This window comes from Trachurus japonicus, chromosome 22 (assembly GCF_045865225.1).
Source record: "Trachurus japonicus isolate A0001 chromosome 22, Traja_1.0".
Taxonomy (NCBI): Eukaryota; Metazoa; Chordata; class Actinopteri; order Carangiformes; family Carangidae; genus Trachurus; species Trachurus japonicus.
Genome location: NC_140928.1, coordinates 20,444,350 through 20,458,397, shown reverse-complemented (window position 1 = coordinate 20,458,397; position 14,048 = coordinate 20,444,350). Strand labels below are relative to the sequence as shown.

Genomic DNA, 14,048 nt, shown 5'->3' with positions numbered 1-14,048 from the left:
TTGTAGGATACAAGGAAAGTTTTCTCCTCGGCTTACAGCAGAGCAGAGTGACTGACAGACCCGTGTTTCAGACCAAACACTCTATGTAAAGGCGGGCTTACACTGCACGATTTTGCCATGAGTTTGTCGTCCCAGACGAGTCGCAGCCTAATTTGCATAATCTTAGCGGGATCGCGGGGTCGTGAGCATAATCGGGACGTATGTTTAGTGAGGCTCTGCGTCACGTCCCGACGTCCTAAAGACGAGCCGCCGACCTCCCGACAAATTTCTGACATGCCAGAAAATTTCTTGTCGTGACGGACCATGTATGGGGTCCTACGTCACGATTCTGCACATACGACAAGTTTTTACTATGACAGATTGTTTTAGCACAGAGCACAGAGCCTTTATGAACCTGAATGTGATGCTGAACTTCGTCAGATGGAGTTAGAACGGGCAGACAGAGAGAGGAGGGACAGGGAAGTGAGAAGCTGAAGTTAGACCACAGCTGCAGCTGTGAGAGACAGGGTGACCGGGTGATGATCAGTAATGCAGCGCAGTCCGTGATGGAAGATCAGCCCGACAAATGTACACACACTATCAGACAATCAGCAATTGAGGACGATTATGTTTTTCTTGCCGTTACAGTATAAAATAGCGAGCCTATACACCAGCAGCCACGTCCACTGTGCTCTGGCTCAGCTGACCGGTGTGCAGATGGTAGTTAGATCTTCACGTTGAACTTTTAAACAAAGTGCAGGCTAGAGAGAGAACTAGCGAGGCTCCTCTGACATCCATCTATCTATCTATCTATCTATCTATCTATCTATCTATCTATCTATCTATCTATCTATCTATCTATCTATCTATCTATCTATCTATCTATCTATCTATCTCTTTTACAATTTTACAATCGAGCAATTATAGAGCAGCACAAATCTCAGCAGCATCGCAGGGTAATCGTGGTAGGGAGCAATCGTAGAACGACGTGCAATTAGTGGGGGTCTGAGACTGATCTGAGACGTAGGACTGAAGAAGGAAGCTCGTGCAGTTTGAGATGTGAACAGACGAATAGTCGTGCAGTGTAAGCCCGCCTTAAGTGATTGCTGTCGGAAGATAGAACTATTTAAAACTTATATTAACACAAATATTCCGCTTACTTATAAAGTTATCAACACGTTCTCACTCCCAGTGCGTCAACCCCCTGACGAACGGTCACTGTCCCTCCTCGTCACATGCCTGACTCATTAGGTACCCGTTTTTCGTCATGAGGTGACGAGCGGGGATTTCAATTCATTCCAATGCAACCCCCTTCGCGGCGATATGTGATGCTCAGAGTAAAGTGATCCAGCCGACCGGACGCGGCGCTGAACGACGCACTGAGCTGGAAAACTTTTTTTCCCCTTTGAAGCTTTATTGAACCTGGTGTGTCTGACATAGCTTTCATCCAAGCCGTCATTTTGGTTATTATTTATTTACTGATCTTGGCGTTGGTGCAGAATAATAAATAAACAAACAAACAAATAAATAAATAAATTACATCCTTGTTGGAAGACCAGACGGGGTGGGGGGGCGGGGGCGTTCTACAAGCGAAGATCACTTCCGCGTTCAAAAAGCTGCAGTTTTGATAAATTCATTTCTGAAGCAACATAGCCATATGACGCTGTAACCATCCAAGGGGGACACTGTCGTCCTTTTGCTGAGTCCAAAAGCCCCGTGTAATATCAACTTTATTTTAAGAAAACACGTTTTGTTTCCAATGCTCAATGTCATATCACGGGGAAGAACTACATTACCCATAATCCTCATATTTCGTCACAGTCCCTCATCGTTTTCGTCATGATCTGACGAGCAGGGCAACCTGACAGTTTTACATAGAACTCCCACAACGTCTGAATAAAGACGACACGGGAAGCTTGCAACCCTACTCTCTGTTGTCATGGTAATGTGACGTTTCCTGCGTCATATGACGTGACAGGAGAGTGGCGCTTTATTCGCTCCCAAACTTCTGTGAAGGTAAGTCGTGTGTCACGTCTGCTACATCTTTTATTAAATATGATGAATTACTTGCATGGTTCAAATATGAAGGTGAAGAACAAATCCCCGCCAGTGATTTGCCATAAGATAACGCAATATAACATATCTGCAGGTGTCTTGCAACTCAAAACATGATTGTGTGAGCTCCTATTAACGTTTCTTTTAATGTTGCCTGCTCTAGACTGTGCTACTGTAAATTGTCAAGCAAGAGGCTGTCTTGGATAAATTTTCAGCACCACAGACTATTTCCCCGTGTTATGATGGCAATAAAAACCCGCTAAAAAAGCAGGACGCTCCTTACTTCCGGTCTTCTTCAAAGTAAAGGAAGGCTATGCTTCACAGTAAAATTCCAAAACACTATTAGCCTAGATCATCTTCACACTACTAGTGCACAAAGTTTTTTCTTTTGCATTCTCTATTTTAAACTGTAAATATATACACATGTATATAACATAAACATGTACTGGATAAACGACGTAGAGAATACTTTACTCAATTCTATTCTTTTCTTTTAACAGGTGCGTCTGATCTGCTATCCTGTTTCATTGCTATACCATAACCAGCTACACAAAGGCACTTATAAGAGTCTGCCTGCCTGCCTGCCTGCCTGCCTGCCTGCCTGCCTGCCTGCCTGCCTGGTTCCAACTTCTTAAGCTCACTAATTTGACTATTTAAATAATTTATGTGGATGCTCTTGTCAGTCAGCTTTTCGAGTGTCTGTTGAGTATGTTTCGGTAATGAACTGTATGGCCAGTGAGCCTTTTTCATAATTTAATTTTCTCTTATGAAGTCTGTAAGTGGTTCCAGAAATCTTTGTCTCATTGCAATGTTCTATTTCCCATGATAGTAATTCATATGTATAATCTTTTTCAGAGCGGCTTGTACCTCTGGAGATGCCTGAGCAAATTTGCAATTGCTCACCAGGGTCATTGAGGGTCAAAACAGGAAAGGCTGTTGCTGTGGTCACAATGAATGGTGAGGATGTAAAGAACTTTGATTTTGTCCCGTTTGAGAAGAAACGTCCTTGGGCTCCCAGAAAGGCGCTATACATTCAAGTTATTATTTATTATTATGAAATCTGAAAGGCTATTGAGCAATGTATGCCACATTACAAAAATACATGCATTACAGTGAATGTGTTTTCCTTTTTGTAGGACGATATGATCTCAGCATGCCTGAATTGGCTTGTGAGTCATGTCAAGCCAACTGGAGTGCAGGACTGGAGGACCTCATTAAAAATGAGTACTGGCCTGCTACTATTCATTTCGCCACACTATATTATGTGGATATCTTCTATTCCTTTGAGGAGATGAAGATGGCAGCACCAGGCCTATCCTGCCAGGCATTCCTAAGGATGCTGGACCAGAGAACTGTCCGCTTTGGCCGTGTGAGTGTTGAGGTCTTTTTTTAATATTTTATTTATTTAAAGAGGACAGCGCACCTTAATGAATTTGCACATTATTAGAAGTTGTTTTTCTTGTTTTGAAACAGACTGGGAAGGTCTCCCCTGACAGCTTCCAGAAGAGTTTTTTTGAGTGGGAGGCTGTCAGGTATGAGGTGGACAACATTTGTAAGGAGGACCCCTTCAACTGTCCTGCATGCACCCCTAATATGCTTGCGGTAGCTGTCGATGGAAACCGCAAGCATTACCGTTTCCGGAATGCAGCTAGGTACTCCAAATGTGTATAATGTCATGTGTGTTTGTAGTAATAAAAACCATAACTCTTTAATGTTCACCAAGTAGCCTAACCTTAAACTGTAAGATACTGTATCTTAAACTGCTGTGCACCCTTTTGTTATTTAGATCTGAGGAGCAGGCCATTTTTGAAGGTGCCTTCATAGCAAAAGATGAAGATGTTGCCGCATTTGTGGACTACATCCACAACACGACCAAACACGTAAGACTGGAGACACAACACACACATATGTGTGTGTATATATATATATATATGTATATATATAAAGTTAAGCTGAATCTGTGGACCACCTGTATCAACTGCAGGTCTCTGGAAGAGGTGTTTGTGGAGGGGAGTGGTCAGCAGCCAGGGAGACCTCCCAAAGATCTGCCAGTAAAATTGATGAGGAAGGACTGGAGCTGGCAGTGTGTCGTCATGGGGTGCTCCTCCATGCTTTAAAGGTGTACAGAAAAGAAAACTGAATTTGAGCCCACTCTGGATCATAAAATTAATGTGATAACTCATCTTTCAGACGATGTAGGCCAAACTTTGTGCAAAATTCTATTTTTGAGTAAATCCGGGATGAAAGTGTGTATTTTTTTTTTCGCATTGGATAATGCAGGCGCACGGATTATACGTCAGCCTGCACACGATTCACCAGCCACTGATATTGGATCCGTAATCCGTCATTCAAATGTCTGAGACACGCACACACACACAGAGCTCGGGCTCGCCCCAAACTTTGAATATCCCGCCCGCTCGATAACGACCAATCAAATTTGTTTTCCTTACTCGGGTAAACTCGTGTTGCAGCTCGTGACAACTCGGCGCGACAAACGGGACAAACGGCCATTTCTGTACACCTTTAAATATGTACAGGGGAGAAATTTTTGCCTATCCCCTGTACCTGCAGGAGAAAGTTGCCAGTAGGCAAGTAACCTTTTTTTGTATGGATGTCACCTGCAAATATTGGCCATACGTACAAAAAGTGGTGAAAAGCTGCCCAGAGCTCCGGCACCTCCTTGGCATGAAGCCGTTCCTATCTGTGTTTCATGCCAAAGCCCATGACTTCAAGTGTGAGGTAAATAAATATTACCATGTAATGTAATCATATCTGAACACCTGGATATGAATGTCAACAGCTTTTCTATATTGCTATTTTCTTATTCAACCAGGTGAAATGGAGTGGGGCATATCAGGAGGGAGCCGGCTCAACACTTGGGGAGGAAGTAGAGCAATGCAATGCCTTCCTGTCCAGGATAGCAGTGACCACCAAACACATGTCAAAAGCAGGTGAGATGACCACATACTGCATTAGTTAGTTCAAGTGTAATAAGTAAGGATAGTAATGGTAAATATTTTCTGTGTTTACAGGGCGCACAGACATGCTCACTCTCATGGCCATGCGCTGGAATCACCAAAAGTTCCATAATTTGGCCATGTCACTGAGCCACCGATACCAGAAGGTAATGACATGATGTTTTTTTAAAGATGTTTAAGGGCCTATTCACACCTGTGGTTGTTCCGATACAGTGACTGAAAATATTTTCGGCCGTTTGTGTTCTCAGTGTAACAGCTCCATACATTCCAAAGTTGTAAACAGTAAATTAAAATCCAGGTCTGAACCACAGTTCAATCACTGACAGTTTGAGTCTTTTGTCACAAGACAACTTCAACCAGAACAGACCTCGTGTAGCTTGTCTACTTTTTTGGCCCAAATTCGACCTGAACTCTGCAAAAAAAAAATCTAAATAAACCGACTGGAGTGTCCTCGACCCGAACCTGCACATTGGGTTGCCCAAGTCTGAACCTGCACACCTGGACGTTGAGAACCACTAAAGATCAGCTGCGTGTAGCCTATGTAGCCTTGTGTGTTGTGTTTGTTGCTATGTCGACCAGGGCTCGGATAGAATTGAGTCAAGAACAACTCTCCCAAGCTATCTCTGCCCGATTGTTTTGTTCGGCATCCACTGCAATTGCTGTGTTCACATATGGCCAAACAAACTGATCTATGACAAAAGTGTTCCCTTCAGAAGAACTGGTCCAAATGATTCAGGTGTGAAAGCACCCTAATATTCCATGTTTGCAATACTTAAAGCCATGGGCTGAACATTTTTTTCTCACTTATTGTCTATTGTCATTGTAGACTACGAAAGCGTTGCACAGCCAGTTGCAGAACCTGGAGTCCATGAAAGCCCAGTTGGCAGTGACAGAGAGCCAATTGGAAGACTGGGTCAACGATGTGAAGGACTGGGCAGAAGGTGAGGAAATGGTCACAAGTAATAATGGATAAGTTCATTTTAGTTCTGAATTCAAAATAACACCCCTGCCCACAAAGTCCAGCCAACATATTGTATTGTAATGCATTTTCTGTTGTTGATCAGTCCCGTATGAATGTGATTTTAATATGGCTCATTTCTCTATTATTTCCATATACAGTTGTTGACATTGTTGACAGCTGGAGTACTAGAGTGTTGTGTGTTACTTTAGAGAAATGACCCACCCTTGTTTTTATTTAGTTCATCTCGGGCATGTCAATTGATCATCATCATCACACATCATCTTAGTTCAATAATACAATACACATGACCGGAGAAGCCGAAGCTTATCGATTTTTTTTTACATGATGTTTATGTGATTGAATGTGTTATATCTCACACAGGCTTCGCCCTCTACTGGACTCTATGGGTATATCTCTCCTCCAATCGCGTACGCGCGATGGCCCACTGAAATTTGCATGTACGTAGCCGGCCAGTATGGCGTGCCTACCTTTCCCGCCCTTTAGCGGGCTATATAAGCAGATGCACCGCCAGCTGCCCTCATTCCTTTTTACTTCAGCGTCGGCGAGTGCCCACTGTCACACTAGCTCCTAGGATGGAGTCGCCGCTTCAGGAACAACGCCTCTGCCGGCATCATCGCCCCGGCAGACCTACATCTTCTTTGCTTCGGGCGTCTCGGGAGGAAGCGCGCCACCGCCGGGCTGGAGCAGCGACAGCAGGAGGAGGACGCTGCTCCAGCGTACACCACCTCCACGCCGCCTGATGAAGCTTCGCCGCCCAGACCCGCCTCAGCCTCTGCTGCAGACTCGCCGCCGCTACGAGACGAGGAGGATGAACTCTCCCTCTCCGACGGCTCGACGGTGTTTGGCGCCGCTTCTATCAAGCTCAACTTCCCGTAAGTCATGACGACTGCAGCGGAGTGTGTCGGGCTTCCCCTGCCCCCCCCACTGCCCCCGAAGCCGGTGAGCCGCCTCCGCGTGTGCAGGGCGAGATGGAGACTGTGTTCCCCGGTGTGCCCCCGCTCGAAGACGCTCTGGCTGCGCTCATTATCCCGCACTCAGCCGGCTGGTCAGGACACAGAAAGCCACTACCACCGCTGCTGCAGGATAAGGACACGCTGGAATATTTTGACAAGATATTCCAGCTGGGCGCGCAACTAGCAGCAGCAGCTAACAACCTCGGTGTGCTGGGCGTAGCAGCGGCGGCTTCACTCCCGCGCGACGCCCCCCCTTCCCCTGACATTATGGAGTATCTCGGCCGGACCATCGGTCAGATGAACAAGACAGGGAGTTGCTACTGCTGCCGGACGAGTGATGTCACTGTCGGGCGTCGGCTCTCGCCACGTCTGGCTAGGTCTCACCGCCCTCCCCAGAAGGGACCGAGAGGATCTTCTGGCTGCACCGGTCTCTTTGGCTCCCTCACTACGGTGACGCAGCGGCTAAAGAGGCTGGAGGAGGAAAAGGCGCAGCTGAGCCGTCATCTACCGCTCGCTGTCGCCGCCAAGCAGAAGGGAGAGGTCAAGCTGCCCGCCGCAACGCTACGGCGAGGCGGAGAGATCGCCGCCAGCGAGGAGGCTTCTCCGCGGCGGATCCCCCAGCTGACCCACAGCCAGCCCCAGCGGGCCCGCCGCAGCAGCGCCCCGCACGGGACCCCAGCGCGTCTCGTCCCGCGGCGGCTCGCAGCACACCCAGGCCGAAGCTGTCCTGGGGCACACAGCGACCAAAGTGGCAGTTAACGGGAGGGACGGCACCGGCAGACTGCCTCGCCGCCCTCCCTCATTGTTATGGTTCTGTATGTTCTACTTGTGTTCACTGTTCTGTGGATGTGAAAAATGTTTTTATTAAAACATGTTACTTCACTAACAGAGCAAAAATTCCCCCTCCCACCTCCACCATGCTCCCCGCTTGCCGCGCAGCCCCGGCCGGTGTAGTCACCGCTACACCGTCGGTCAGGCTGCCGGTGGCTTGTGTTACACCGTCACATCCCCGCAGCGGGCCCGGCAAGCAAGGCCCCCCGGTCATGGTTTCACAAGCACACTCACACAACACACCCTCTACCGTCCCCGTTGTGGGAGACACGGTAGAGCGGAACACCGTTGTCAACCGGGTAAAAGCTACCGTTGTCCCTCTCTATGAGCGCTACAACCGGCGAGGCTGCACAAGAAAACATCGCTCCCCACTGGTTGTAGCGACCACACAGTTAGCCCTGCGCGCTGCTAGCCGACACCGTGTCACTTCCACGGTGCGTCCGGCTCAGCGTGTTGACCGGCTGACGAGCGATGATTGTCACCGCCGAGCTAATGGCTACGGCGGTGACAAGCATCGTTCGCAGCAGCACGGCAGGGCTGTGTTTCCGGACAATGAGACGGCTGCCTCACGCTCGTTTAACCCACGCCGCTCCAGTGAAGCGGCCGGGCTAACACGAACTGTCTCCCCGGTAAACAGCAGTGGAGCGATGATTGTCACCGCCGAGCTAACGGCTACAGCGGTGACAAGCATCGTTCACAGCAGCACGGCAGGGCTGTGTTTTCCGGACAATGAGACGGCTGCCTCATGCTCGTCTAACCCGCGCCGCTCCAGTGAAGCGGCCGGGCTAACACGAACTGTCTCCCCGGTAAACAGCAGTGGAGCGGCCAACGTGTCTGACCGCTCTGGTCCTGTGGCTGTTATTTCCACGGGCGGATCTAACAGCAGCAGGGACGTCATGACGGTGAGGTGCCGGGCGGCGGTGGTGCGTTCAGGTGACACCACGCCGGCTCGGACAACAGAGATGCGTTCACGGACGGCCCCGCGAGCTCGGACAACGGGCTTGGTGCGTTCAGGGACGACTCAGCCCTTTCACAGAGGGCCCCCCATGGGCCAAACTCCCGTTTATGGCGGGTTTGGCGGCGGAGAGGGCCGAAATTGTGTACCACAGCTTTCTAGAAGCTGCTCCACAGCTGTCTGCGCGTCCTCTCACGTGTTTTTACGAAGCATGGCAGAGCAGCTGCGTACTGACAGACTGGCTGGACAGGACCCTCAGACTAGGATATTCTCTCCAGTTCTGCGGGCTCCCCCCAGCGTTCAGGGGCATACAAGAGATGAATCTATCCTCTCAACATGAGATAGAGTTCCTCGAGGGGGAAATTCAGGACCTGCTATCAAAACAGGTCGTGTCAATTGTCCCTCTTCACGACAAGGAACGAGGTTTTTACTCCCCATACTTTTTGGTTCCCAAAAAGACAGGGGGCTACAGACCCATCCTGGACCTCCGTGCCCTGAACACACGTATCGGTCGCAAAACGTTCCGCATGCTAACCACAAGGAGGCTGCTGGTACTCGTCCAACCAGGTGATTGGTTCTCTACCATCGACTTGAAGGACGCTTATTTTCACGTCGAGGTGGCACCAAAACACAGGAAGCTCCTGCGTTTTGCATTTCAGGGAACAGCCTACGAATACAACAGGCTGCCATTTGGCTATTCCCTGGCCCCTAGTACGTTCAGCAAATGTGTGGACGCAGCGCTACAACCGCTGCGCAGCCAGGGGATGAGGGTCTTCTTTTATCTGGACGACCTCATCGTGATGGCCAGGTCCAAACAATGGGCCATTTTTTTTTTATTTTTTTTTTCACACAGTTCAGTTGATACTTCACCTGACCAAGTTGGGTTTTGCCATCAACTGGAAGAAGAGCAACCCCCAACCAAACCAGCGGGCCGAATACTTGGGGATTGTGCTCGACTCTGTCAGCCTGAGAGCCACTCTGTCGGAGTCCAGACGGACAGCCCTACAGCAGGAGGTTCTCAAGCTGCAACAGGTTCCACGTGTCACAGCCTTGGCCGTCATGCAAGCACTGGGGCACATGGCAGCAGCTCACCCGGTGGTTCCACTAGGACTGCTGCACATGCGTCGCCTGCAGAGATGGTTCGCCAGCCTACGCTTAGACCTCAAGAGGCAGAAGTTTCGGCTGCTGACAGTCCCTCCAACAGTGCGGGACAACCTGCAGTACTGGGGGTCCCCACGACATTTGTTGACCGGAACACCACTAGGACGAGTGACCTCGTACACGTCGGTGTTCACGGACGCCTCCATGATGGGGTGGGGAGGCACCTGCCTGGGGAGGGCGATAGGTGGTGTGTGGCCTCCGGGGGAGGACCGCCACATCAACCTCCTCGAGTTACAGGCAGTGTTCCTGGTTCTCCAACACTTCAGTCACCTGTTAAGGGGGAGACACGTGTTGGTGAGGACCGACAATCGCACCACAGTCGTTTACATCAACAGACAGGGCGGTGTACATTCCGCTGCCCTGTTAGCGATGGCGGAGAACCTGTGGTCATGGGCTTCAGAGCACCTATAATCTCTGAGAGCCCTCCACGTTCCAGGAATCGAGAACAGGGGGGCCGACCTCATGTCAAGGGGCGGCCCCCGGAAGACGAGTGGAGACTGCAACCAGAAGTGGTACAGCAGATCTGGACACGATTCGGGAGGACAACGGTGGACCTGTTTGCCAACAGGTCGAACACCCACTGCCCCCATTGGTTCTCCCTGAGCCCGCAAGACCATCCACCCTTGGGGGTGGACGCATTTGCACACGCTCCATGGCCAAGAGGGCTACTTTATGCCTTCCCCCCCCTCCGTCTCATCCCCCAGCTACTGGAGAGAGTGAGAGTGGAGCGGCTGAGGGTCATTCTGGTGGCTCCCGACCGGCGGTCGGCTCTGTGGTACGCAGAGCTGACCACAATGATGGCGGCCCCACCATGGCCCATTCCCCAAATCCGGGGGGCGCTGTCACAGGAGGCAGGCGCGATACAGGCGTTGCCGATCCTGGGCCAGTCGCTTCAAGCCTGGGCCCTGAAAGGGACAGGTTAATGCGGACTGGGCTGACTGCGCAGGTGGTGAAAACCATCCAAGCGGTTAGGGCTGGATCCACCATTGCCTGTTACAGGGCTAAGTGGTTAGGTTTCCAGCATTGGTGCGAAGAGAGGGAAGTGGACCCACTGACATGCTCAGTGGGAGACACTCTTTCCTTTCTACAGCTTTTGGTTGATAGAGGGCTGTCTCACGCGACTGTTAAGGTTTACGCTGCAGCCATCTCATCATGCCATGAAGGGTTGGGCGGAGGTCCAGTCTTCGCCCACCCTCTGGTAAAACGGTTCCTGCAGGGGGTCAGAAGGCTACGACCAGTGGCACGCACTTCTGTACCACAGTGGGAATTGCCACTGGTACTCGAGGCCCTCACAAGGGACCCCTATGAGCCTTTGGAACGCTCCTCCTTAAAGGTGTTGTCGTTCAAGACAGCGTTGCTTCTTGCTCTGACGTCAGCCAAGAGAGTGAGCGAATTGTGTGCCCTGTCAGTCCACCCGAGTTGTTTACTCCTTCGCGGGGACCGCAGTGGTGCCATCCTTAAACCGAACCCCTCCTTTCTTCCTAAGAACATAAGGAGCTCATTTCGGTCCAGAATCATCCAGTTGGAGGCTTTTCACCCTCCCCCTCATGAGGATTCGAGGGAGGCGAAACTGCATCTCCTATGCCCTGTGCGTGTGTTGACATACTATGTCGACCGAACAGCCACTGTCAGGAACACCGACCAGTTGTTTGTGTGTTATGGTGACGGGACGGCTGGCAGAGCCCTGTCCAAGAAACGCTTGGCGAGGTGGATGTGTAAATGCATCCTCTCAGCCTACAGTCAAGCGGGTCGAGAACCGCCCACTGTGGTCCGGGCGCACTCCACAAGAAGTGTGGCGACGTCTACGGCCCTGTTCAGTGGTGCGAGTGTTGAGGACATATGTACGGCGGCATCGTGGTCTTCACCCTGCCCGTTCATAAGGTTCTATCTCTTGGATGTATCAGGCTCCTTCTCCAGGTCTGTGCTCACTGTAGGGTCACAGGACATGTGAGAGGAAGGATGTGTCAAGTGTTTTTAAATACTTGATCCCCACAGGGTGTCATGCACCTGCATTGGACTGTGCTCTGCTAGGACACTGTCAATGAGGTGCGCAGGAGGTCTAGGGTTGAGACCCCTGCGAGGTTAGACCACAACTTCACCCAGCCTAGTCAGGTGCTGCTAACTGGGATGAAGTTGTACCCGTTATCACTCCATACGGTGGTTAAGATTAATAAAGTGGTGACTGGGTCTTGGTACCTAACCGGTAGCTGGTGTGGTCAGTGGGCGGAGCCTCTCCCGCGGCAGGGAGTACATAAATCGGGGCTTCGCCTACTGTACCCATAGAGTCCAGTAGAGGGCGAAGCCTGTGTGAGATATAACGAAGGTTACGATATTGTAACCCTAGTTATATTAACACAGGCGGAGCCCTCTACTTAGGGCCCTGCCGCTCTTTCGCCTTACGCTGAAGTTTGGTGGAATGAGGGCAGCTGGCGGTGCATCTGCTTATATAGCCCGCTATAGGGCGGGAAAGGTAGGCACGCCATACTGGCCGGCTACGTACATGCAAATTTCAGTGGGCCATCGCGCGTACGCGATTGGAGGAGAGATATACCCATAGAGTCCAGTAGAGGGCTCCGCCTGTGTTAATATAACTAGGGTTACAATATCGTAACCTTCGTTACATGATGTGATGCACTGTACTATGAAGGGTGCTATATAAATAACGTTTTACTTACTTACTTACATTATCTCATTGCAGAGTTGTACAGCTCTAATGATTCTTTTTCTGTTTTTGTTTTGTTTTTCTGTGATTACCCGATCGATGCAGACTTAGTTTTATTATCCAAATTATCAAAGAAATGCTTTAAATTGAGATGATTGATTCATGCTGCATTGCATAATGTGCAAGTTAGTTAAAGTTAAGTGAAACCATCTACTTTTCCTTTGCTGCAGCAACAACAACAACCACCACCGATGATGCTGATGCCTTGGCCAGCAGAATTGAGGTGTTGGTGGCAAGCATCAAGAGGCGGTCGCAGCGTCTGTACAGAGACACTGACGGAAACAAAGCCCGTGCCAGGATCCGCCGCAAGATCCGGGAGGAGAAGGGGCTCCTCACTTCTGTGGTGGAGCAATACAATAGGATGGTTCCAAGCTCAGAAAATGTGTGCTTGGAAACCATTCTGTCAGAAGAGGCAATGTGGCCGTGGCAGCTACCACACAGTGGTAGGTACACTAATCTATTGAATGCATTCAACAAATCTGACATATAATGAATGCAAACCCATAAAGTCTCAAATGTATCCTTTAAATACATGACAGTGACCCAAGTCCATGTCACAAATGCATTTCAGGCTCTATCGATCTAAGGATGAAGAGGCGGGCCTTTGACCTCATCATGTTGGTGAAGCGGCTTCAGGAGGAGAAGACCATCCTTGTCAAGGAGATGGGCCATCACTGGCAATTTCTTTCTAGTCGTGGCAGTGCCTTGAGAGAAATGTACTGCCAGCTTTCTGGTGGTACAATGAAAAGTATGCATTTAAATAATCTATTACATAAACATACATAAGCATTGATGACAATTGATAAAGTTACTAACACAAGATGTATGTTATTGTACTTTGAAGAATCTCAGTGGGGCCTAACTGAAGATGGGATGAAAGGCCTGGGGAGCATCATCCTCAGAAAGCTGTCTGAGATCAGAGAGATGAAGATAAGAGCAAGAAACTGCTACCTTCAAGTCTTGGTTGGCGAAGAGGACGTTGACTTTGAGAGTGACTCTGAGATTTCAGATGATGAACATTAAGGGCGCACTCACACTAGGGCCAGTTGTTCCGTGCCGTGCTGAAGCCCGAATGCCCCCCCTGCTCAGTCCCCCGCTGGCCCGCACTCACACTACCTCAAACCCAAGCGTGCTGGGTTTTTTAATTGTTTGACCGGTTGTCATGGTAATATCTTGAAGTTCAATCAAAGCGCCGTCAACTAGCGATGTTTACAGCACAACGTAATCGTTAATTGACTGTTGTTTACACGCGGCTGCAGACACGTGGTGGATAACGAGCCCGCAGCGTGTTACGTGTGCGCATTCTGCCCAAGCACACCTCTCCCAACCGTGCCGGGCCTGGGAAGTGTACACTCACACTAGCAATAGAATCTCGACATTAGTAAGCAAACGGGATTGGGCACGGTATGATTTCGCAGTGTGAGTGCACCCT

The 14,048-nt window shown here is 49.8% G+C and overlaps 1 protein-coding gene across 1 annotated transcript; it reads left to right on the top strand.

Moving 5' to 3' along the window:
* The first annotated feature begins 2,894 nt into the window (after positions 1–2,894).
* On the top strand, positions 2,895–13,639 carry LOC146963981 (uncharacterized). Its single transcript, XM_085768074.1, has 12 exons — positions 2,895–2,991; positions 3,171–3,403; positions 3,508–3,686; positions 3,821–3,914; positions 4,019–4,145; positions 4,556–4,773; positions 4,868–4,985; positions 5,067–5,158; positions 5,839–5,953; positions 12,787–13,059; positions 13,188–13,364; positions 13,461–13,639. Exons 1-12 carry the CDS (start codon positions 2,910–2,912, stop codon positions 13,637–13,639), a joined length of 1,887 nt encoding a protein of 628 aa, XP_085624200.1. The 5' UTR covers positions 2,895–2,909.
* The last annotated feature ends 409 nt before the right edge of the window (positions 13,640–14,048 follow it).